This window comes from Perognathus longimembris, chromosome 5 (assembly GCF_023159225.1).
Source record: "Perognathus longimembris pacificus isolate PPM17 chromosome 5, ASM2315922v1, whole genome shotgun sequence".
Taxonomy (NCBI): Eukaryota; Metazoa; Chordata; class Mammalia; order Rodentia; family Heteromyidae; genus Perognathus; species Perognathus longimembris.
The window spans coordinates 10223236-10249151 of NC_063165.1; the positions used below are offsets into that span (position 1 = coordinate 10223236).

The 25916-nt window shown below is 44.1% G+C and overlaps 1 protein-coding gene and 1 long non-coding RNA gene across 2 annotated transcripts in view; one reads left to right on the plus strand and one right to left on the minus strand.

Annotated features, from left to right (window-relative positions):
• Window positions 1–1498: 1498 nt before the first annotated feature.
• LOC125351526 lies at window positions 1499–25553 on the plus strand. Its single transcript, XR_007210967.1, has 4 exons — window positions 1499–1752; window positions 11564–11570; window positions 13089–13097; window positions 25543–25553. It is a non-coding gene; the product is annotated as an uncharacterized LOC125351526 (long non-coding RNA).
• Window positions 4463–25916, minus strand: part of Bach1 (BTB domain and CNC homolog 1) — a 34812-nt gene continuing 13358 nt past the window's right edge. The window contains exons 2-5 of the mRNA XM_048346349.1: window positions 20747–21039; window positions 18171–19559; window positions 14921–15127; window positions 4463–6389 (exon numbers count right to left, since the gene is read on the minus strand). Coding sequence (XP_048202306.1) covers window positions 5961–6389; window positions 14921–15127; window positions 18171–19559; window positions 20747–20980 — 2259 coding nt within the window. The 5' untranslated portion in view covers window positions 20981–21039 and the 3' untranslated portion in view covers window positions 4463–5960. The remainder of the gene's footprint in view (window positions 6390–14920; window positions 15128–18170; window positions 19560–20746; window positions 21040–25916) is intronic.

Consider the following 25916-nt stretch of genomic DNA (forward strand, 5'->3'; position numbering starts at 1 on the left):
TGCCAAATTCCACCTTAACTTCACATTCAGCTCGTTCCTCATGCTCCTTATCTGTTCAGCTGAAGCAAAACACCCTGAGCTGGTAGCTGGTCTTCTAAGAGTGCTCTGGATGATTTCTTGTCAGATTAAATTTTCCACAGATAGGAGAAATGGATCCTGCAAATATCGGAGATCTGAAAACCAGATGAGAAGCTCAGGTGAGGCCAAAGCATGTTAAAGAAAAAAGAAAGACTGTTTTAAAAAGATAATTTATGCTAATGATACTAATGTAGTCCTGTACCCAGAATTTAAAGCTACCATTTATAGTAATGTATAGAGAGTTTATTTCACAAAGGAAGACTGAGATTAAAGCAGTCTATAACAACAACAAAAAATTGCTATTTTCTTAGGTAGATCAAAGAGGTCTTTCTTTAGAAAGATCAAACTACAGTGGATATTTTAATATATTTAAACATGTTCTAGGATGATTAACAGGCCCTCCTTGAACCAAATCAATATCACATCAGAAACATGCATATCAAGATGCTAATTTGAGGCTGGGAATATGGCCTAGTGGCAAGAGTGCTCACCTCATATACATGACATGAAGCCCTGGGTTTGATTCCTCAGCACCACATATATGGAAAATGGACAGAAGTGGAGCTGTGGCTCAGGTGGCAGAGTGCTAGCCTTGAGCAGGAAGAAGCCAGGGACGGTGCTCAGGCCCTGAGCCCCAAGGCCCAGGACTGGCCAAAAAAAAAAAAAGAAAGATGCTAATTTGAAAGGTATTTAGATCTAGTCTCTTGAAGTAGGAAATTAACCATTTAAGAAACAGCTGACTTTCTAAACTATGTTAAAACCAAGGAAAAGGAAAACAGTAGAAAAAATGAAAATGTTTATGTAAGATTTTCCCAGAAAGGAAACCCACCACATCTTCAGGCAGAAAGCAGTTTATTGGGGGGAAAGCAAACTGCCACCCCACACAAGATGGAGGTGTGGAGAGACAGAGGGGAAGAAAGAAGGGAAAAAGAGAAAATGATCGAGAGAGTAAGAGAGAAAAGGAAAGGGAGCAGGGACTGTGTTGAGCTGGATTATATAGGAAAATGAGAGGTATGGCCAGGTGGATTGGATGTGACCTCAGAGAAGGAGGTAACTGCCTCCAGGTACACCAGTTACCTAGGTAACTCAGGTACTGGACACAGACAAACAGGTGGGGGCCATCTGCATGGAGCCCTCCCGGGGGTGGACCTTACAGTTTAAATGAAAAAGGAAATGTGCTATACTCAATTATCACATTTCCTCATCTGTGTTTGAAGAAGAAAGTTGATGGAGATCCTCAACAAATATTCTCAGATAAAGCTGAAACTGTTTCCTCTCAAGGTGGGATATGAAGATGGAGGACAAAGCCATACCTTTCATTGGGAGCAGCAACTTGGTTTGTTTGTTTGGGGGAGAGGGGGTGTCAGTCCTGGAGCTCGAGCTCAGGGCTTAGGCATTGTCCCTGAGCTTTTTACTCAAGGTTATATACAAGTCTCACAAACTTTCCTGCCTGGCTGGCTTGGAACTGTGATCCTCTGATCTCAGCCTCCTTAGGATTACAGGTGTGAGCCACCAGTGACCAGCTGGGGCCAAACAACTTTTGCTGTTTCACTTGCAAACGTCTCAAATCTAGCTGATTCACTGCCTCCATGAAATTCTTGTCTCAGACCCCGAATTTTGTAGGCAGAGATCTTCCCTTAAACTTTTGGTTGACTCTATCACTTTACAGGCAGAGTACCATTCCTGGAGAACTGAATTACTGACAATTCTCTGCAGTTATTCCTTGAGCTATGATGTCTCTCTCTCTCTCTCTCTCTCTCTCTCTCTCTCTCTCTCTCTCTCTCTCTCTCTCTCTCCCCATCCTCATGCTCATGCTGAGTAGAAAGGGGAAGGCTAGGCAGTACTATGCTGTCTAGAGGAAACTGTGGAAATCAGGAATAGGAAAAATTATTTCTGTCCAGCAACAAGAAGCAAACTGTTCCAATCATCAATTGGCCTATTCTGGAATTTGCCAATTGGCTCTCACCTTAAGCATCAGCAAATGAAGGGATTTTTGTTTGTTTGTTCATTTACCATTACTTCATTTCTCTTAATTGGTCATTCAACACCGGGTGAGCACTGTTTGAAGAGGTTGAAGAACAGAATCTGAAAGTAACACATGTGATTAGGAATGTTGAGCCATGTTGTCTCAGGATAACTCTTTCAGAGTCTGGGTTGTATTGACCCCAAAGTCAAGTCTAAAGTAAGTCAGCATTAATTAATGATTACCACAGCATTTATGCCACCTGTTTTGAAAACAAGTCCATGCTCAGCCATTAGAAAAGTTATCTCAGGGACACACCATGGAATACTGAGGGGGGAGGAGGGTTGATCAAAGATTCTGCTCTCCATACTCTGACTTCAGAGAATTGATCACAAGGTTAGAATTAGTAAATGAGGTGGTAAATGGAATATACAACTCTAGTCAATTAGAAGCAAATTAAGAAAATTTTATTTAAGTGACAACTTATCATCATCTAATAGTTTTGATACATTTGATACGCAGATTAGGAAACATGTAAATTAAATACTATGAAAGTGTCATTTTCATGAAACATGATTTTAATCAGACATGGATATATGTTTAGTGGTTTTATTGCAGTTATAAAATATTATGAAAGGTACAAAAACATCAATGTTATTTATTTTACAATCAGGATGACATCTTTTTGCCATTATGGCTTTCAATTTCATTCTCTCCAACAGGTTTCAAGGAATAGTTTATTACATGCCTTAATAAAGCATTTAAAATATTTACAAGTTCAAAATAGATGTTTTTCATAACTGAAAAAGTTCACCTGAGAATTCATTGTCACATTACCATTTGTTTGGGTTTTTTTTCCCAAGGTGTTGATGTGCTGAGTGTCTAGATACAATCTGTATCATCCACTGCATCAAATATATTTCATCTTTATCTTAAATTAGTTAAGCTATGGTAAATTGTTACAAAACTTACAGATGGAGATCCAGTATTATGTATGCATTTCTTTCGCCTATCACAATTGAACAAATTGTTTGCTGTAAGTTTGATCTTCAAGTAAGGGAAAGTTTCAAAGTAAAGTTATTTTACTGAGTCAGAGACATATACCAGCTTCATAAAGGTCATCCCACACTGAGAAGACTGAAGTTCATCAGACAAAGAACAATGATCATGTCAATAGGAGATACACAAGCTGAAACTTCAAATTTCTGCATGAAGGAAAGGCATACATTGTATACACAGAATCCTATCATTTGTCTTCAGCAGCCTCAAAAAAAAAAAAGATTGCCTGGGAGCACATTTTCTTAGGAAAAAAACTTCTTTAGAAGTTAATGTTAAAATAGGCATAAATGTAATGCTATGCAATATATAAAAGACATCCCCGCCTTATGGTCAAGAGACAAAAATTTTTTTGTCCATCTATATTACAACTTGAAAATCATGAAGGTATGAGGTAGTGTAGTTATTTGTCTTACATGCCGGCTATTAAAAGTAATGCTAAATTTTAAACAATATTACACTTGGCCAATTATTAGATGTTATTAAAACAAACCCTTAATGCTAATCTGTTTCTAGGTAGAGAAGCATTTTAACCCAAGTGCTCTAAAAACTGTATTGATGGTGGAGACAGCAAGGTTTCTATCACAAAATAGTCACTTTTCAAAGTGAATATTTACACTTGCAATTAAAGCAAAAGATTTGACACTTGTACATACACAAACTGATGACAGGCAGTTGAGTCCTCTGAGGTAGGAAATGAAGAATTCCATTGGTTTGGAGAAGATTTTACATTTTGTAAACCACAGAAGTCTTTTTTTTAATATTATTTCATATTGTGAAGTTAAAATTTACATGAATGAATATCAACGAAATAGCTACCCGGGAACATATGTATATGACAATAACTCTTCTGTAATTCAGGATGCATCTTATAGAATATCAGTCTCCCTGAAAAACCAAACGTACTGGTGAAAGCTTCTAGAAAATAATTGCAACAGATTTCCCCCTTCCACCTTAGTCAGTAATGAAGATAACACACAAACACTGGAAATACACAAATACAGACCTCGCTGCCGCCCCCCTTGCACCCCAAAGCAAAAGGGCAGCATGTGACACACTGCGCTGAAAGACAGCTGGTCCCCAATGTTCTCAAGGCAAAGATCTACTTGCTTCCCACTGGCTCACACTGTGAGGGGCAGTGTCTCCAGAACCAGACCCTGGACTAAGGATGAAGTCTCTTTCCAGCATTGGACTTGATTAAATGAAGTCCTTTCTATTCTAAATGCTACCCACCATTCCTTTGTACCATGTAAAATGGGATTCTTCCACATGAACACAGGCTGAGTAGCCCTAATCTGAAATGCTTAGGACCAGAAGTGCTTCAGATTTCACTTTTTTTTTTTTTCCCAATCAGGATTTTTTTGGGAAGGTTTCCATATAGATAATGAAATCTCTGAGAGCTGAGACCTAAGTGTCTCAATATGAAGTTCATTCAGGCTTCATATGCCACTTACACATGTAGCTACAGCAATTTAGGGTGTCTGTGTTTTGACTGCAACCTGTCACCTGGTCACGTGACCTGTGGCTGCTTGCTGCGATCTGTCAGTGCTCAAAAAGTTTCAGATTACCAAGCATTTCAGATTTCTCTACTAGAGATACGAAACCTGTATTTATGATTTTTAGTTTTAATTGCCAAGGTCCAATAGCTTTTATTTGCCACTTGAGTAAGTCATTTTTCAGCGGCTAAGAGTCGCTGCTACGCATTGTGGGGTAAGTACTCAGGTTATAGTACTCAAATCAACACAAAGACTGATTTCAAAATGCCCAAGTCAAAATATGCTCTGTGTACCTTTACATCAATCCAAATTTGGGCAAGAAAGCAAGGATTAAACCTGGTTCTCTGATGCAAAGCCTAATGGAAGAATCCTTTTTCAAAAATCTGCAGAGTTGTCATAAATACATTTTTTTATCCACAATAGTGCTTTTTATAGGAGTTTAAAAATAGGATTTAAAAAATGAGCTGCACTCCTGGTAAGTGTAAAAAATGTTCATTTCCTCAGTCTCTTCAGCTGCTTTTCTGACATCTGTGACCACCACGGGGCGGAAGAGCCCATGCGTGCTGGGCGTCGCGCCCAGAGCCCACGGGGCCTAGGCCAGTGCCACCAGTGTGCACACTTGGCCCACTGCGTCCTGAGTTCTGAATCCAGGAAACTGAAGTTCACAATAGGCCTAGATGTGACAGAGCCTGAAGAGGGAAAATGCCTTAGCTGCTATTCAGCTAGAGAGTCTCCAGGCCACACTGAGAGGCGGCTGAAGCCTCCGGGTCAAAAGGCAGCCAAGTGTGACCACGAGTCACCAGGAAGTCCCTCCATGCCTGGCTGTGATAGGAGCTGGAGAACAAAGCTTTAGGATTTGGGAACGATAACTCATGTTTTCATATTGCAGCTCTCCAGAGCTTCCCAGTGTGGACACCCCACTTGTGAGTACACACTGGGTCCAGATCGCCTGGGAGGAACTGGCTTTGAAATCCGTAGATGGAAAGCAGGCAGATTATTCATCCTCTTCCGTCCAGATTAGATGGGATGGCTCACGCTTTTCAGATCGTGTGACAGGTTGTACTTTCCACTTTTGTCATTACTTTGAATACCAGAAACTGATTGCTGACAGTGATTCATAAAAGCACAAGTTCTGGCTACATTTTTCACATGTGGGTTTTGTTTTTTTTTTAAATTTCTGGTACCCAGGAGATAAATCATCTTGGTGTTTTCTTGTAGAAGCCAAGAACCAAATGGGGGTTGGCTTAAGAGGATTTCCCTGAACAGAAGGCTGTGTATTATTAAGCAAGAGATGGCCACGAGGCTTTCAAGACAATGCCAAGTCTTCAGCGGCAGATTGCATGGCGGGGCGGGCGGCCACGCAGAGTCTACTCGTCAGTGGTGCATTTATCTGTCATCTGCTGGCAGAACTCGGAGATGGCGCCACTCTGCCGACCCTGCTCACCCAGCTGCTGTTCCCTGGGGTCCATGGAGCTGGACCGGGGCTCGATGCCCCGCTCACAGCTGGCCGCCCCACTTCCCGGCCCACTGGGAGGCAGCACTGGAGACACGTGGGCTAAGTTAAAAATGGACGGGAGTGTCAGTTCCCCTTCAGGGGCACTTTTCCCCTTCTCCGAGAGTAGGAAGGAAAGGGGGCAATCTGAAGCCGAGTACTTGGCGAGGACCTGGATTTGTTCTTGACTCAAGGCAGCTTCTTTACAGACTTGCTGGCAAAGTCCAGTGAGGTTCTGCTTCGTTTCCCCCAGAGTGCACAAGATGTGATCTCGCTCCTTCAGCAAGCTCTCCTTTTCATTTTGCTGTGGGGAGGAAAGAAACATGGCGACTCATGTTAATCAGTGTGACCAACATGTATGAGACAATCAGCATTCAGTATCTGCGATATGACCTCATTAAATGGGATCGTGTGGAATTCTCCCAAATACAGGCAAAGTACCAAAGGTCCAAAACGCTTGCAACTCAGACTTTCACACTTTAGGAAGCTAGTTCAGGTGAACACACAAATCCTCCAGCAGGTCTGGGGCCAGGCTTCCACTATGAAACACTGAATATCAAATACACAAAGTAAGGAAGGAAACCATGTAGTCATTTGGGGGGACAATCTTGTAATTGTCCAGTCTAGATTTACAGACTGCAGAGAAATGAGCACGACTTGAAATGTAGGATGAACTACCAAAATATATGTTTGTATGTATTTATGTATGTATGTACGTATGTATATGTTTATACATATCACAACAGTACACATAGCTTAACTACTGTGACTCACTCCATTGCTAGATTTAATTAAGGACACTTTCAAGGCTCAATAAACAGGATTTGAATTCAGGGCCTCCAAAAGCTAAGGCCACGCCCACACCCTGTCTTGCTTTAAGATTATCTTTCAGATAGGGTCTTGAGCTTTCTAGGAGGGGCCTCAGAGTGCAATCCTCCAGCCTCCACAAAGCTGTGACCACAAGGATGTAAGGCCTACTTTTCTTGAGCAGTTACTTTGTGCCAGCTCTGCAGCTAAATGTTTTCAAATACGTCCTCTCAGCTGTGTAATCTACACAATGACTACTGATTTATGTCACATTAAATCCACCTAGACAGAACAGAGTTCAACATGTTCAGAATACAAAGCTAACATATAAATTGCTAAAACTGTCAAGGATTTGAGGAGGTTAGGCCTGTTTTTGTTACTTACATTATTACTCCAACTTAAATATGTGACCCCCTACAAGAAAGCCTACCTTAGATTTTTTTCCCCAGTAGTTGTCTTAATCCTTTTCTTTCTGTCCCTGTCACTCATCACAGCTAAGAGCAAGTCAGCTTCTCCTTGCTCACCTCATCCTTCAAGTTCTACTGTTTCATTGCTCCCAACCTACCATGAGTTAGGAAACTTAATGAGCTGTTTATAAGGTTAAGGGTTAATAAATGCCGATAGGAAGCCAAAGGCTTCTATTTGTTCTCTTTGCTTTCTGCTTGCTAACAGGTGGAGGTCATAACAAAAAGGATCATTTCACTCAGGTTTATAGGCTCTCTTTGCCACAAAAGTAGCTAAAAAGTAACATGAACTTTGATCTACACAAATGCTGTTACAGTCTTATTTTGTTTGCTGGTCCTGGGGCTTGAACTCAGGACCTGGGTGCTGTCTCTGAGCATCTTTGTTCTCAAGGCTAGAGCTCTTGAGCCACTTGAGCCACAGCATCATTTCCAGCCTTTTTTTTTTGGACCACCAGTTCTGGGGCTTGGACTCAGAGCCTGAGCACTGTCCCTGGCTTCTTTTTGCTCAAGGCTAGCACTCTACCACTTGAGCCACAGTGCCACTCCTGGCTTTTTCTGTTTCTGTGGTGCTAAGGAATCAAACCCAGGGCTTCATGCATACTAAGCAAGCACTCTACCACTGAGCCACATTCCCAGCCCCCCAATTTATTTTTATTACATATACAATGTAGACTTTTATATTGCAAAGTATTTCTCAGATTTGTTCAGGTTTCTAGAAAAATCATTTTATTTTAAACAGAAATAGGTACAGGTCAAGAATGAATATGTGTGTGTGTGAGTGTGTGTGTGTGTGTGTGTGAGTGTGAGTGTGTGTGTGTACCCAAGATCATTGTTTGTTCTCACACAGAGTTTGTGAATTACAATTCTTAGAAGATCTGCCGGCACCCAGTGGGCAATATTTGTAACTGCTATTATCTCGTAGGTATGCATTATTACAATGTGTGCTTGTTCTTGTCTGTGAACTCTCAGAAACCAATCCAAATGAAAACGCAAACCAAGTTCCTGGCAATATCCAGTCATGAACTCTGCTACCATAGTTGAATTAATCTATTCTAAATAGCCATTGACAAAATGTCAACTGCTGGTTGGTCTCTTAAATTCAATATGAATGAGGAAAGTAATGAATATTTTAGCTTCTTGCACATTGCCTACAGATGGTATGAGGATTGGAAATATTTTGTAATTTCTGCTCTTCTAAATATGCATGATCTGTAGACGGTCTTACTCCACCTACCCCATACAACACACGGGAGGACTTCGTTCATTAAGGAGGTTTGCTTCTTCACAATAATTGAAACAAAGAGGAATGAGCCAAGATTCCCCATCATAACCACTTCGGTTCACTGAATGCTCCCATCTGCTCCTCTACATTATAAGCTGACTCCTACAGGTTCTGAGTGGTTAGCTGATTGCTGTTTCCATTTCATTCTATTTTCTTTTGTTTTTTGGTTCTGGTCCTGGAGCTTGAACTCAAGGCCTGGGTGTGGTCCTTGAACTTTTATATTTTATACTCAAGGTTATACTCAAAATGGTTAATTGGAGGATAACAGTCTTGTTGTCTTTGAACTGCAATCCTTAGACCGCAGCCTTCTGAGTAGTTAGGATTACAGGCATGAGCCACTGGTACCCAGCCATTTTACTCTATTTTAGGACACACATTTACTATTGTAGTACTCAGATAAATAGCTATTCTGCACTTCATGACAAAAAATACTCTATATCTAAAGCCCTACTTTGAATAGCTGACTGATGATATTCATTTATAAAGTTAAAAAAAAATTCTAAATATGATTCGGCCAATAAAGATGGTAGCCCATGGATCTAGAACCAAAAGAACCATGTAAGGAGCCTGTTTGTAGGAGATAAAGAAGGCTTGTCTGCTAGAAAATGGTCACTCAACAAACAGTTCAGAGAAATTCACAAGTGGTCATTGCAAACATAAACAAAACTTGTTCAATTTTACTCACACAAAAGGAAGAGATTGAGTAAAACTCAAAGGTGGACAATAACTTCTGGGTGATGAACAAACAAGACATATGTACTGCTGGAGGGAAGGCATAGCAGGATAGACCCATTGTATTTCACGGTGTTATGTTATACTCGTGCTTGCCCTACATCCACCAATCCCATTTTAAACATCTCTATGCATCACCTACCCAAGTAAACAGTGTGAAAGAAGTGCCAGGAAGAGACTGGACTGACCACTTCATGATAGACCAGGGAGACCACAGGGAAAACAGGTCCCCACAAACTTCTTCTTAAGAGTAGAGTGCACTTAGTGCATACAAAATACTTCACGTGACAGCAAGGCAACTCCATATATACATAAAATCTCAACTTGTTTCTAGGAAAACAGACTCAGATAACAATGTGAACTTCCAGCTTAGTATATGTAAAAATTAAGTGGAAAGAGGAATAGGCAGAGAAACTAAATATATGCCACACTGATTTAAATAAAAACAATAAGCTCAATGCTAAATGTTGGTGGATCACACCTGTAATCCTAGCTAGATCCTAGGAGGCTGAGATCTGAGGGACACAGTTCAAAGCCAGCCTGGGCAGTAAAGTACATGAGACTTTTATCTCCAATTAATCATCAAAAATTCAAAAGTAGAGCTGTAGCTCAAGTAGTAGAATTCTAGCCTTAAGCAGAAGAAGCTCAGGGACAGAGCCCAGGCCCTGAGTTCAAGCCCCAGGACAGGCGCACATACATGCGCACACACACACACACACACACACACACACACACACACACACACAGTGTTTTACAGAAATGTGCAATTCCAAATCTTGGGGGAAGAAAATAAATGATAAGGCGGAGTTTGAGCTAGATGGCACAAGGCCTCTAACACGGTCAATGTCAAAAGGAAAACCAGGGCTAGAAGGAATCTCCCTTCCGAAAAATTTTGGAGGGAAAGTCAAACAGACTAATGACTACTATCAATTATAAGAAACAGATTAGGAAACAAAATTAATCCAGGAGTCCAGGGCAGTAAAAGAAAAGGAGGAAGGGGAGGGAGGGATCTTATTTAAAGAGGAATTCAGTTACAAAGGTAAACGAAATGAAAGAAAAAGAACTCATCATTCTCTAACCCTCCCTGTAAAGGTCATTCAAGCTAAAAGAGAAGTGAAGAGCCAGATTTTCTCAAAGCATCTGAGAAACAATTCACAGATCACTGAGCAGTGAGAAGAGCAAACAAATAACTTTGAAGGAACTTGGCAGGTTCCACCCCCTGAGACCCTGTGACAGCTTGCACCTCCCTGGTGACTCCCCATGAAGGACAGAACACCAAGGAATTCAAATAACTCAGTTCAGTTCAAATACCTCAAATATCTTCACCGTCCACGGAATTAGAGGATGGAGGAACAAGTTAAAGTCATGCAGAAGCAATCAGACAATGTTTAAAAAAAAAAAAAGGCAAAAATCTGATCTAGGCTCTTCCAAAACAATTGCCACTTAAAAAGGAGAGAGAATTTGGGTGGGAAGGAGTCCAGGAGGGGAAAAAAAAAATGGGAGAAAATGAAGGAAGAGATGACACTGTTCAAAAGAAATGTACTCAGTAACTGATCTATATAACTGTAATCCCTCTGTACATCACCTTTACAATAAAAATTGATATTTTTTTCAGTCCTGGGGTTTGAACTCAGGGCCTGGGCACTGTTCCTGAGCTTCTTTTGCTCAATGCTAACACTCTACCACTTGAGCCACAGCACCACTTCTGGCTTTTTCTGTTTATGTGTCATTGAGGAATCAAACCCTGGGCTTCAGGCATGCTAGGCAAGCACTCTACCACATTCCCAGGCCCAAAACTGATTTTTTTCTAAAAAAGAGAATATTGCTTTTAAACTGACAAGGCATTAATTATGTGATGCTTGAATTCTAATGTGAAAAAAACTAAAACATTTATCTTTATTTAAGATAATATAAATAAGGACTTTATCCTTAGTATATTCCTCAAGTGTGATAAAAATAGTACTCATAGGTATGGACGTCTATTTCTAGAAAATGCACACTTGAGCATTCAGGGACAAAGTGTCATGATGTAGTAGTGGCTTTCAAACAGTTCCAAAAATAAAATGAAAGAAAGAGGGCCAGGGAAGACAGACTGCAAGAGGCAGGACAGGATTGACAGTGAGACCCCTCAGGCTTCCCATTTCCCCCAAATAGCCAAGAAACCAATTATCTTGTGATGGAAAGTCACAGCAGGTGTTCTGTTAGCTCTTATTTAAGTGAGAAAGACAGAGTAGAGTGAAGTCAAAACCAGAATTTACAATTTAGGCAGAGACATTAGGAAGGAAGCCAGCAGAGGGAGAAAAAATTTGAACATAATTAATAATATGGCTATAAGAAATGTAACTAGGGGAAGGGACTATGGCCTAGTGCTAGAGTGCTTGCCTCACATACATGAAGCCCTGGGTTTGATTCTTCAGCATCATATATATAGAAAAAGCCAGAAGTGGCACTGTGGCTCAAGTGGCAGAGTGCTAGCCTTGAGCAAAAAGAAGCCAGGGACAGTGCTCAGGCCCTGAGTTCAAGCCCCAGGACTGGCAAAAAAAAAAAAAAAGAAAGAAAGAAAAGAAATGCAAGTAAAAGCTGGACACTGGTGGCTCATGCCTGTGATCCTAGCTACTCAGGGGCTGAGATCTGAGGATCAAGGTTCATAGCCAGCCAGGGAAGGAACGTCTGTGAGACTCTCATCTCCAATCTACCACCAGAAAACCGCAAGAAGAACTGTAGCTCAATGTGGTAAAGTGCTAGCCTTGAGCTAAAGAGCTCCGGGACAGTGCCTAGGCCCTGAGCTCAAGCACCACGACCAACAAACAAACAAAAAGATAAAAACACATAGTACTTGTTATTTCCTATGTGCCAGGTGCTATTCTAAGTTGTTTAGACATATGAACTCATTTATTCTTCCTAAATGAGCACCCTGTCTATAAGAAAGAGAACAACATTGTCCTACATGCAGATGAGAAACTGAGACAGAGAAATCAAGTAGACTTCCCAAGGGGACTGTGCCCCATCTGGAACTCCAGACTTTTAATCTCGCAACTTTCACTTCTGTTAATCATAGGTAGTAAGGCCTTTTCATCCTAGATGCATACATGAAATTTATGAAATATAACCATGAGCCAAGTCATCTAATATCTGCCTTCAATCAAGAAACATAAATGAGCCTTGGAACCAGGAAATATAGTAGTGATAAGAGATAGTACCAGAAGTAGAGCTGTGGCTCGAATGAGAGCATGCCAGTCTCCAGCAAAAAAAAAAAAAAAATCTAAGAGAGTGAGGCCCCTGAGTTCAAGGCCTGGTACTAGCATGAGAGAGAGGAAGCAAAAGAGGGACAGAGGAGAGAGAGAGGGGGGAGGGTAAAAGCTATTCTCAAATAGAGCCACATAGAATTCATATATAAAACTCATATACAAAATGGGATGTTTTTTGCTCTTATTTCTGTTTGTTTTTAACAAGAGTAAAAGACACAGATGTCTTCTACTGACAATTATAAACTGTCTAGGAAAATCAAGGGAATGTAAGAAGTTGAACTCAACACAACTTCAAATTGCTCCACATAACACAGTAGCGGCACAGCACGCCTTACCACAGGAACTCCGCGTGTCTACCCACAGTGCTATGCTCTGTCTAAAGGGGGTGTGAAGGCTCAATGGTGAGGACACTCGGGCTTCCAGGAATGGTGGGTCCTCACCCTGGAGGTGCAGGCTGTACATTACAACAGGGCTGCCACGTCTTCTTTGAGCCTAACTTCAATTCCTCAGCAACATCAGATAGGTTGTGGTTTTGTTCCTGTGCCATTGGAAGGGCTGAACTCAAGACCTGGGTGCTGGCCCTTCGCTTCTTTTCTCAAGGCTAGCACTCTACCTACCACTTGAGCCGCAGCTCCACGTCTGGATTTTGGGTGGTCAAGCAGAGATAAGAATCTCATTCTTTCCTTCCCTGGGCTGGTTTTGAACTGTAATCCTCAGATCTCAGCCTCCTAAGAAACTAGGGTGACAGGTGTGAGACATCTGGTTTGCCTTGAATCTCTCTCATGCCTTTATCTTTTTTGTTTGGGGCTCGAACTTGGTACCTGATGCTTTCACTCATTGGCTAGTGCTCTACCAACCAAGCCACACCTCTAACCCCATCCTGCATCTTTTTTCCTAACTAAAGTATGTACACAATATATAAGCAATAAAACTTAAAACTATTCTTGAAAGCTTTTTCTAAAGGCACATTCTTCTCCTTTCTGAATTGTACTCTTCTGTTGCCCCTTTCCCAGAATGTTCACAGCTGAAGACTCATTACCAGCTCAACTTGAACTCCGCACCACTAAGTAAGAAAGACACAAAGCTGAACACTAGACAATGTGTTCTCTACTCCGAGGCTGTTCCCCACTCCTTGTGGACACTGTTCCCTGAGCTGGCTGTCCTATCATGGTTCTCTTCTAGTACTATCTGCCTTCCTTTCACCAACCGTGAGGACAAAGTTTGAAAAGCAAGCAAATTAACCAACTTTCTGGTTACTTTGGCTGTTCATGGAATGGAAAGTAAGAGTTGATAAGCAAGCACTGTTCTCACTTGATCTCAATTGAGATAAAAAATTTTCAAATTTTCTATTTATACCACCATCCATATCATATAAAAAAATGTTTGTTGTTGTTTTTTTTTTCCCCCTCAGAGGAAAGATACTGGTTAGTCTGTTTTTGGAACCAACCAAAAAATGCAATCCAAATGTATTAAACTACTGAACTGGAACTTCAGCTTTTGGAGCTAACAAATACATCATAGAGACATTAAAGTGTGGTGATCTGAGGATCACGGTGCATAGCCAGCCCGGGCAGAAAAGTCCCTGTGAGACTCTTATCTCCAATAAACTACTCAAAAAAGCCAGAAATGGTGCTGTGGTTCAAGTGGTAGAGCTCTAGCCTTGAGCACAAAGAGGCTCAGGAACAGTGTCTAGGCCCTGAGTTCAAGACCCAAGATTGGCAACTAAAGAAGTGAATAAATTCTTAATATGAAAATCTTTTTTTTTTTCTTTTTTTTTTTTGGCCAGTCCTGGGGCTTGGACTCAGGGCCTGAGCACTGTCCCTGGCTTCCTTTTGCTCAAGGCTAGCACTCTGCCACTTGAGCCACAGCGCCACTTCTGGCCGTTTTCTGTATATGTGGTGCTGGGGAATCGAACCCAGGGCCTCATGTATACGAGGCAGGCACTCTTGCCATTAGGCCATATCCCCAGCCCCCTGAAAATCTTTTTTAACCTATTCAGAAATACTTTGAGTTAACAATCATAGTGTATTGCTCTAAAAATGTAGAATATTCACATGGGCAAAACAGCCAATAAAATCCTCACTTTCTTATTTGTTCATCTTCCCTTGGAAATACCATGTAAATTTTCTGAAGGTTATAAATGATAGACATCACAAGTATGTGAAATTGTTACATCTTACCTAAGAATCTAGGCAATTTCCACAAAAGAGAAAGGCGGGGGAGGGACACACACAGCAATTTCCTCTGCAAAGAAAGGAAGTGCTGGGATTGCGATGGCCTGACCAGAAAGCCCCGTGCTCACCAGCTTCTCGATCTCCGACTCGAGGTTCTGGATGCAGTCGAGCTTCCGCTTGCGGCAGCGCTGGGCGGCGATCCTGTTCTTGCTCCTCCGGCGGATGTCGTGGATGCAGTCCAGCTGCTCCGGCGTCAGCTTGTGCATCTTCAGCAGGGACTGGAAGTCATTCCGCGACAGGGAGATGATGCGCTGGGCGTTAAAGGGAAGTTTTACCTGGAAGGTGCAACAGACCTTAGTATCCCTTGTGGTGGTGTGTGGTTCTATGCTGGGAAGATAAAAAATTATACATCTAGGTGTCTCGATGATCTCCACATGGGATTTCTTTTTTTTTTTTTTTGCCAGTCCTGGGCCTTGGACTCAGGGCCTGAGCACTGTTCCTGGCTTCTTCCCGCTCAAGGCTAGCACTCTGCCACTTGAGCCACAGCGCCGCTTCTGGCCGTTTTCTGTATATGTGGTGCTGGGGAATCAAACCTAGGGCCTCGTGTATCCGAGGCAGGCACTCTTGCCACTAGGCTATATCCCCAGCCCTCCACATGGGATTTCTAAAACTGAAAATAGAACTCAGTTTTCCAGTTGCTATATACAATCTGTACAGAGAGCTCAAACCTCAATTTCTAGCCACCAAGAGAGGATTCGGAGACAAACTGAGAAGTGAATTTGTTTTCACTCAACTAGACACGTCCATCCAAATATTAACGGACTCAAAATGGAAAGATGGAATTTAAGTTACTTAATACCTCAGAGATTGAGGCTTATTTTTAAAGTATTTTTAATATGCTCCTTCTCAACCCAAACGTAAGATCTACTTCATTCTCTGAATGGTATTACTACATAGCACTGACTTAATAGGCCATAATTATCCTAGAATCTTCTAAAGCACTTCGGAAAATTTATTTTGTATGTGTCAAGAAAATGACAGTTCCGTATTATTTTAAAAACTATACATCTCACTTGTCAAAGTAGAAAAGGCTTGAAAAAAACCTTAGGAATATTTTAAAAGTCATTTTCAACTTAATTTGAAAAGAGAAGAAAGCAACCTTGCCTTTTAAATAACAAAAATACTGGTCAGTGTGGCAGGGTATTGTGCTTACCTTTCAAGACCATAGAAATGAGTCATGCAAAAGACTTTAAACATTTTTTGAGATGTTATTTTTTTAACATTATCTTATACTACTATAATGTATTTATACGTACTATATACGTACTATAATGTCAAGTGCTAAAATGTCTTACATATCTACATATACCACCCATGTATACAAATAATTTATTTTATTTTTATTTTTTTGCCAGTCCTAGGCCTTGGACTCAGGGCCTGAGCACTGTCCCTGGCTTCTTTCTGCTCAAGGCTAGCACTCTGCCACTTGAGCCACAGCGCCAATTTGGCTGTTTTCTATATATGTGGCGCTGGGGAATCGAACCCAGGGCTTCATATATATGAGTCAAGCACTCTTGCCACTAGGCCATGTTCCCAGCCCCTACAAATGATTTCTTAAATTACCAATTTGCCTGCTTCCAAAGCCAGGAAAGCAAGATCCTCTTTCAAACTTATATCCTCTAATTTCTACAAAACCAAACAAGTGATAAAGAAAAGGATATGGAGATGGAGACGCTAGAGATCTGGTACACCATTGGTGGGAAAATGGTACAGCTGCCATGGAAAACAAAATATAAAGGTTTCTTCAAAAAAAATAATAAAAGTTGTTTGGTTATACTAATTCCAAAATCACTGCATTATTCACAACAGCCATGACATAAAACCAGAGTGTTCTTGAAGATAAATGAAGAAAATGTTTCCTATGGCACATTATTCAGCCTTGCAAAAGGAGTCACTTCTGCCAGGCACTAGTTTCTCGCACCTGTAACCCTAGCTAGTCAGGAGGCTGGGATCTGAGAATGAAGGTTCGAAGCCAGCCTAAGCAGCATAGTCCATGAACTCTTTTTCCAGTTAACCACCAAAAAGCTTGAAGTCAAGCTGTATCTTAAGTGGCACAGTGCTAGCCTTAAGCAAAACACTCTCAAGGACAGTGTCCAAGCCCTGAGTTCAAGTCCCAGATATGGCATTTTTTTAAGAAAGAGGGAAATTGTTCTATTTGCTACAACATGGGCAAACTTGGAGGACATTATGCTAAGTAAAATAACCCAAATGCTGGCGAGTGAGCCTACATGATATTTCCTCCTCTATGAGGTAAATTAACTAGTTAAACTTACAGAAACTGAGTAGGGTGGTGTTTGCCAGAAGCTAGGAGAGAAAGCAGGTAGTTGCTACTCAACGGATAAAGTTTCAATTACACAAAATAAATTCCAGAAATCTGCCTAAATATTGGATAGTTAGCAATATTGTATTGCACACTTAAATTGTTACAAAGGTAGAACTCACATCGCGGTTTTATGAAAAGTCAATAAAGGGGCTGGGAATATGGCCTAGTGGCAAGAGTGCTTGCCTCATATACATGAAGCCCTGGTTTCAATTCCTCAGCACTAGATATATAGAAAACGGCCAGAAGTGGCGCTGTGGCTCAAGTGGCAGAGTGCTAGCCTTGAGCAAAAAGAAGCCAGGGACAGTGCTCAGGCCCCTCTGAGTCTAAGCCCCAGGACTGGCAAAAAAAAAAAAGTCAATAAAAAGCAAGATAGGAGAAAAATATATGTTAAGACAAAATAATCTGTAAAACAAAAATACACCTAAGCACACATGCCTGCAATCCTAGCTACTTGGGAGGCTAAATTTGTGGAGGACATGACTTCCATTTTAAAATTTTTTAAAAAGAGCCCACCCTTGTTACCACTAAATACTAATATTTTACAAGAAGTAGCTGCTAAAGACATAAGCTTCCATCCACAGAGTATATAGGTCAAAGTAGCACGAATAATCTACGTGCTAACTCAAGCTAACATAGGACATTCATCAAACTAGTATCTGACATGGCCGAAGGGAAATGCTAACCACTCATAAAAACACCAGCCATGGAAACCTAGGCTGCAGAAAGACTTTACATTAGAAGCCACATTCCTACAGTCAGCCACGGCCAAACCAACTGTTCTCAAAGCAGGCTGTGGGGGTGGGAGGGGGCGGAGGGGGGGGGGAGAGGAGGCCCCAGGGGCAAGAAGACCGGAATGCAAGATGCCTTTTCCCCGTTCTCATGAACTCATCGCGGAATCATTCCGCAGTCCTTCCTCTTGGGAGGTGACATTTGAACGGTTAGACGGCGTGGGAGGGGGGGATATCTCCTCCGGGGACTGGTGGGGGCTCGCTCACCTCACATTCCTGCTCTCGGGCCGAGCAGGATTCGCTGTCGCCTTCGGTGTCCGTCTCCCAGTCGTCGCCCAGGCTGATCACACAGGCGTACTGACAGGGCTCCTGCTGGGGTTCCGACGCGTACCCATCGTTCCCCAGGACCAAGCCGCTGGAGCAGCCCTCGGCGCTCAGCGTGCTGATGAAGGGGCAGTTGACGGAACTCAGGGTGGTGAAGGTCCTCTGCCCCGGCTCGGGGCTGTCGCTGATCCGGATGCCTAGCCAGGGGCACTCGGAGCGCTTCTGCGAGGCGCTCGGCTCGGGGCCGTCTTTGGCCACGGCGGCCGGCGGCGGTGGCGGCGGCGGCGGCGGCTGCTGCTGCTGCGTTTGGCCGGGGGAGTCCGTGGCGCACACGTCGCTCCAGAAGCCTTTGGCCAGGTGCTCGGCCACCTCTCGCTCCACGCTGCTCCGGTCGCTGGACACGAGGCTGCCATCTTCCTTGGGGCCCAGGTCGGGTTTCAGATACAGATCTGGACCGTCACAGAACGTCTTCTCTTCTTGGACCTCGGCCCCTGCCGCTGGCTTCTCGGTTTTCACGGCTGCTGCGTTCTGCAGGCTGGTGAAATTCAAGTCGCAGGGTGGGTCGTATGTGTGTAAAAGAGACAGGGAGTAGAGCACGGGGGGGTCTGCGGAAGAGCTGTGCGGGAAGGGCGCCCCTGGAGCCTGTGGGGCCGGGCCCTGAGGGGCAGGGTCGCTCTGCTGGGCGTCTTCGCGCTGCTCCGCGGCTAACTTACTTTCCTCCCAGGTTGGAGTGGCGGGCAGGGCCGCGGCGCCGTCCTGGGCCGCCTCTGCACATCCGTTCTCCCGCAGCTCGCTGGGCTGACCAGCTCCGGCAGGGCTGTCTTTGACACCGGCTTCCACGGCACCACGACCTCGGTCCGTTCCAAATGCTTTCTGGAATTTTCTGTATTTGGGGCATAAGGATGGCAGGCCTGGGACAGCACCCTTTTCTACACACGTGGATTCGTACGTCTGACTGGCACTGTCCTCTAGGGAAGTCGATGATTTTACATTTGCTGGACACCTCTGGAGTTCACACTGAGGAGTCTGGACACTTTTGTTTTCCAGAAATTCTTGGACTTCGTCTATTTCTAGCTCTTTCTGCTCTGCCAGTGAAAACTGAAGGTCTGTTTTCGGACAGTGTGAAGAGAAGCACTTTTTCCTGGGGCATTCCTGCTGATCCGCACTGGAGTCCATAAACTTAAACTTAAGAAACTGGAAGCACGACTCCTCAATGTTGTGCACGCTGAGGAAATCCACACACCTGCAGACCTCATCCACATTGTCTCTATTTAAGATCAGCTTCGCTGTATAGGCAAACTGAATTAAGGGTTCAAATCCCTTTACTGTCACCTGTGAATGCACAAAACAACAATAAGCGCATCGTTTGAAAGTGGCCTGGTAGAGAGTAGCAGAAGTAGCAAGAGGTGGATACAGAGATGATAACTTATTTGTGCTAAGCACCTGCTCCTCAGTCCTCTCTACCACTCCTGTTTTGTGTCCCAACACCATGGATGTGAACTGCTGACAGCAGCTACTTACTAACTCGATAGAGCAACCCGCTTGCAGTCCTGGAGAGATATTCATAAAGACCCAAGTACACAAGAGCTTGAAGTCTACATCACACTAGAAGAGAAGAGCCATGCAGAGCAGGGCTGGGTGCATAAGACGCAATGCATTTCTTTCTCCTACTAAAACCTAAGGAGGATCACAAGAAAAGGCGAGAAAGAACGCTTGAGGAGACCCTTCTTTGACTAGGGGATCTTGGGAATGGGCCAGTTCACCAAAGTTGCCAATCACAGGGAAAGGTCACCCAGAGAAAGAGACTCTCTGAGCACAACCTTTCCTGATGGCTATAATCCAGTATGTGTGCCCTGGTTTAATTGATTTTTTTTTTTAAACAGAAAAAGCAAGCAAGGGATCATTGCTAACATCTGTAGCCCTGGCTACTCAGGAGGCTGAGATGTGAGGATTCAGATTTGAACCCAGTAAGAAAAGTCCAAGCAACTCTTATCTCCAATTAACCATGGGAGCTGTGGCTCAAGTGGTAGAGGGATGCACTCAGGTTCTGAGTTCAAGTCCCACTACCAACATGCACACGCATGCACACACACACACACACCTCCTAATTTTACAAAGTAATTTCTATGAAAGAAATGAAAGAAATAGGTGCTACAGAAATGCTCCTTGGCAGCCTGACCAGGGGACTGCTGGAGTGACTGATTGGTTGACCTGTGTCAATTGTGGGGCTTGAACTCAGGGCCTGGGTGCTGCCCCTGAGCTCTTTTTGCTCAAGGCTTGTGCTCTCCCACTTTGAGCCACGGCTCCACTTCTGATTTTCTGGTGGTTCGCTGGGGATAAGAATCTCACGGCCTTTCCTGCCTCAGCTGGCTTTGAACCCAGAGATCCCCGGATCTCAGCCTTCCGACTGGCTTGGATTACAGGTGGGAGCCACCAGCAGCAGGCTGATGGCTGCATTGTTCTCTTTATATGACTGTAAGCGCACAGGTGCCATTCCCGGGATGGGGGGGTGTGCTCACCTCTTCCGGGAGGGTGATGCTCAGCTCGGCCTCGGTGTGGCCCACCACCCTGGCGTGGAAGTAGCTGGAGCACGCCGCCAGCACGGCGCGGTGGGCGCGGAAGCGCCGGCCCTCCACCAGCACGGTCAGGTCGCACAGCACGTCCTTCTGCCGCTGGTCGTCCAGGCTGAGCAGCACGTGGGTGCTGTGCACCGAGGACTCGTAGGCGAACACGGCGCTCTCGCTCACAGACATCCTGCAGGACACACGGCCTTGAGAAGGGCAGCGGGGCGCATGCTTCAACCGTCATCCGCCTGCAAGACACACACGTGGGGAGGGGGACTTGAAACATTGTCACCAAGCATCAGTATTTCAACGGTTACAATTGTGTCCTCCTCACGGAAACACAGGGGCCTCCGGAGAAGCAGTTAGGCTCCTAGGTGTGTGTGCTGGCTCTGGGCCTCCAACTCTTACTTGGTATTTTCCACTCAAGGCTTGTGCTCTGCTCCCAGCTTTTTGCTGGTCAAGTACTGTTTCATGAAGAATGTTCTCTGCCGAGGCTGGCTTCAAACCACAATCCTCAGACCTCAGCCTCCTGAAAAGCTAGAATTAGGGGCTTCCCTTTTGACCACCCTTTCCTCCAGTTATATCTGTGGGGCTACTATACATTGGTGGGATTTTTTTTTCGTTGCTGTTGTTTTGTTTTTTGTTGGCTATGGGGCTTGAACTCAGGGCTTGGGCACTGTCCCGAGCTCTTTTGCTCACTTTCAGCCACAGCACCACTTCCAGTTTTCTGGTGGTTAATTAGAGATAAGTGTCTTTCCTGCCTGGGCTGGCTTAGAACCATGATTCTCAGATCTCAGCCTCGTGAGTAGCTAGGATTACAGGTGTGAGCCACCAGTCCCCTGGCTGGTGTGCATTTTTAAGCCAAACATTTCTGAAATGCCTGTGTTTCAACAGTTGGAGAAAGCAAGAATCTGCCTGTGTGATAAATGATAAAGAGTGTTTTAATGATGAGGCAGTTTTACTTGTGGCCTGTTTTTGTAGTGTGGTCAGCCCTGGTGTTATAAGAAAGACTAGTGGCCGTTAAATGAGTGGGCCATTTTCTTCTGTATTACAGGAAGTTGGGGCTGGGATGTAGCTCACTGGCAAAGCACCTGCCTAGAAAGTGCAACATCCTGGGTTTGATCTCCAGTACCAAAAAAGTAGAAAAAATGCAATTAATAAAGACAAGCAGGAAGTTGACTGTGCAGAATAGTGCTTGACAGTAAAGCAGGAAACTTCCCATCTGCTGTTGGGAATTCGGACGGAGAGTGTGGGCAGCTATATGCTCAGTGAAGAAGCAAATGTCAGTCGGGGCATCTGCTCTACTCCACACAAAAGTGAAAGGGGAAAGGAGGGCAATGAAAGTTCTGGAAGACCAGTCCCTGCCCAGGGTGGTTCCAGCTCAAAGACAGGCTGACTCCAAACACATGAAATCCATGTATACATTCTATTTTACTTACTACTTATTTTCAGTGTGTGTGTGTGTGTGTGTGTGTGTGTGTGTGTGTGTGTGTGTGTGTGTGTTGGTTCTGAGGCCTAAACTCGGGGCCTGGGTCTACCTCTTGAGCCACAATGCCACTTCTAGCATTTTGGTGGACATATATATATAATCAAACTGAATTACAGAGAGGTTACAGGTTCATACATTAGGCATTGGATACATTTCTTGTACTGTTTGTTACCTCATCCCTCATTCCCCCTCCCCCCTCCCTTTTTCCCTTCCCCCTCCCCCCCATGAGTTGTTCAGTTGTTCAGTTCATTTTGTCTTTTTTTACCCTGTGTCTCTTGATTTTGGTATTCCCTTCCAATTTCCTGGTTCTAATACCAGTATACCCGGTTTCCAATGTACTCAGATAAGATACAGAGATAGTGTAGGTACAACCACAGGAAGGTGATACAGGAATATCATCAATAATAGAGGCTACAGTTATATATAGCATGTTGAAAGTAGTTACAACTGTGATATAACAATCGTTTCCATAACATGGAGTTCATTTCACTTAGCATTATCTTATGTGTTCATAAGGGTATAGCTATTGGGCTCCTGTGGTCCTCTGCTGTGACTAGACTAAACCTGTGCTAATTATTCCCAATAAGGGAGACCATAGAGTCCATGTTTCTTTGGGTCTGGCTCACTTCACTTAGTATAACTTTTTCCAAGTCCTTCCATTTCCTTACAAATGGGGCAATGTCATTCTTTCTGATAGAGGCATTTTTTGGTGGTTTTTTTTTAAGGGTAAACAGCTCACAAACTTTCTGCCCAGGCTAGTTTCAAATCACAAGCCTCACATCTCAGCCTCCTGACTAGCTAAGATTGCAGGTGTGAGCCATTATCCCCAACACGACTTATTTTTAAAGATCTCAAAAGAGCTGAAATGTTAAGGTCTCCCAAAGCAGCCCATGGGCTGGGGATATGGCCTAGTGGCAAGAGTGCCTGCCTCAGATACATGAGGCCCTGGGTTCGGTTCCCCAGCACCACATATACAGAAAACGGCCAGAAGCGGTGCTGTGGCTCAAGTGGCAGAGTGCTAGCCTTGAGCAAAGAGAAGCCAGGGACAGTGCTCAGGCCCTGAGTCCAAGGCTCAGGACTGGCCAAAAAAAACAAAAACAAAAAGAACAAAAAACCAAAGCAGCCCATGGGATCCCTCTCCCTATGCGGTGAACTTCCCTTCGGGAGAATTGGTCTGAGTGTATCTTTTACTGGTTCAGCCTACCACATGAAATTATCAGTCACTTCAAAAAATGTTTATTATAATTTTATCCTTAAGTATTTGTGCAAAAAGGGTAATCACTTCAAAGTTAAATATGAGAATGAATTCAACATGAGTTGTATGTATTCTTACAAAGGAAGAATAAGGTCTTTTTTGCATTTCTTTTTCATCTTTATGTTGTCAGCCAAAGGGATGACTGTTAGGAACAGGAGAGGAACCTTCACTAGAAGAACCCCCCCCCCCATCTTCTGTGGGGGGAATTGTAGGTCCATCTTCTCCAGAGTACTCAACCACAATGGTCTTAGTCCTAAGCACCCTTACGCTTTCCCACCATCTGGCTTGAAAATCTTTCCAAGCATGCTGGTTTTGTGTTGAAGGTCGCCACTGCTGGCGCTGACGGAGGCAGGAAAAGCGAGGCAAGCATGCAGGGCGGGACGGCTCAACACGTATGGCGAGACGCGCAAGCCAGGCTCAGACCACCAAGTTCCAAGCCAGGCCTGCAGCCCCTCCATGCAAAGGTCCTCTATCTGCACTGCCACTGTGCAAACCACCACCAGGGGCTCCGGCCTGCACACACGCTCTTTGGCCTTAGCAATGGCTGTGTTCACACATCCACAAATATGTTTATCAAATGTATTTAATGACACATGCTTTCATACATCATCAACATATATACATAGATATGTGTATATATTGATATATACATAGATGTATAACCCCACCCCCATCTCCAGACAGTATGATTCAGTCACTATTTTCTAGCACTTGGCCTGTTTGTTTCTGGATTTGGTTTCGTTTGTCTGCTTTGCTTATATAGACAAAGCTTGAGTTGTATTTAAATGGGCCAAGGAAAGGTTAATGAGATGGACCCCGGAAGCTCCAAATCCATATGGAATCCTGCCTGCCAGTGTCATTGCCTTGGACACCTGTGTCCTCACCAGGACAGGAGAGTGAGAGAGAATGGGGGCGAGGCCATGCCATTTCTTAGTGATGGCCAGTTGGGGGGAGGCTAACAGAATCACTTCACAGCTTGCATTGTCAAATAAGTCGCATTACTCAAAGGCATGGGCTCAGCCCAGCGCAGGGGGCTCATACCAATAATCCTCCCTACTCAGGAGGCTGTGATCTAAGAATCATGTTCAAAGCCAGCCTGGGCAGGAAAGTCCAGGAGACTCATCTTCAATTAACCACCAAAGTGGTAGAATAGCTCAGATACAGTGCCCAGGCCCAGAGTTCAAGTCCCATGACAAAAGAAAAGAAAGAGAGAGAGAGAGAGAGAGAAGGAAGGAAGGGAAAAGAGAGAGAAAGAGGGGGGATGGAGGGAGGAAGGAAGGAAGAAAGGAAAGAAGGAAGAAAGGAAAGAAGGAAGGAAGGAAAAATCTCAGTCATGACCCACTCAATAATAAGACCTGGTTACCACTCACCACCACTGAACACAGGTGCAGTGGCTTTTCACAGCTTGGGGCTTCGACTATTGTACTGTCTGCGTTCAAATCTCCACTCTGCCATTTCCTTGGCCAAGCTTCTCAGCCTCCCTGTGAGTTCCCTGGCCTGCATACAGGTGTGGCAACGCCCCCCTCCCTGACAGGGTGTGAAGCTGACAAGAAGCTGAGGGAAAGTGGCACAGCACAGTGGCCCGCCCACCACAAGCAAACACCGAATATGAGCTGCTGCATACAATACTCACCAGAACCTCCCGCCTGTCAGCCGGCATTACTTTCTCCCTATGCAAGCCATCTCTCTGTGATCAGCTTTTCCACCTATTTATTCCAGACTTATCTCAAGTCTGTCTCCCCCTCTTGCTCCTCCCGCACCCCACCATCGCTTCTGCCCTGCCCCTGGCCACAAACTTCCCACAGATCTCAGGGCCTTTGCACATACCCTGCCTGCTGCCTGGACTTCTCCCCAGCTGAGGCTGGCTGGCTAACTCCTCACCTTTTTAAAGTCCTTGGCCATATATGTGCCAGTCTTGTGTGGCTTGTTCTCTGCCAGCATCCAAGTAAAACAGACAACTTGGCTCTGTGACAGGCACTTGTGCTGAATGAATAACTACAAACCCAGATTGTGGAGATCTTCCACACACCCAGTCCAGTTGGCTATTCCAATATAAACGGAAATGCCCCAGAGCCAAGCAGGCCGACAGAGGCTTGTGAATGGCTTTTCCAGGACTGCAGAGGGCACACGGGAGCCTGGCCCACTTCTTCGGGGGAGCCACACATATTCCTACAAGACAACTGGCCAAAGACCCAGGGCTGGCTACTACACACTGAGCAGACATGAGGCCACACAGAGGCGAAGGCATCTGGCCTTGACACTCAGCACCGGGCACCACGTGAATTATTACATGTGCTGGCTCACGCCTGAAATCCTAGCAACTCAGAGGGCTGAGATCTGAGGAGCGAGGTCCAAAGCCAGACAGAGTAGGAAAGTCCATG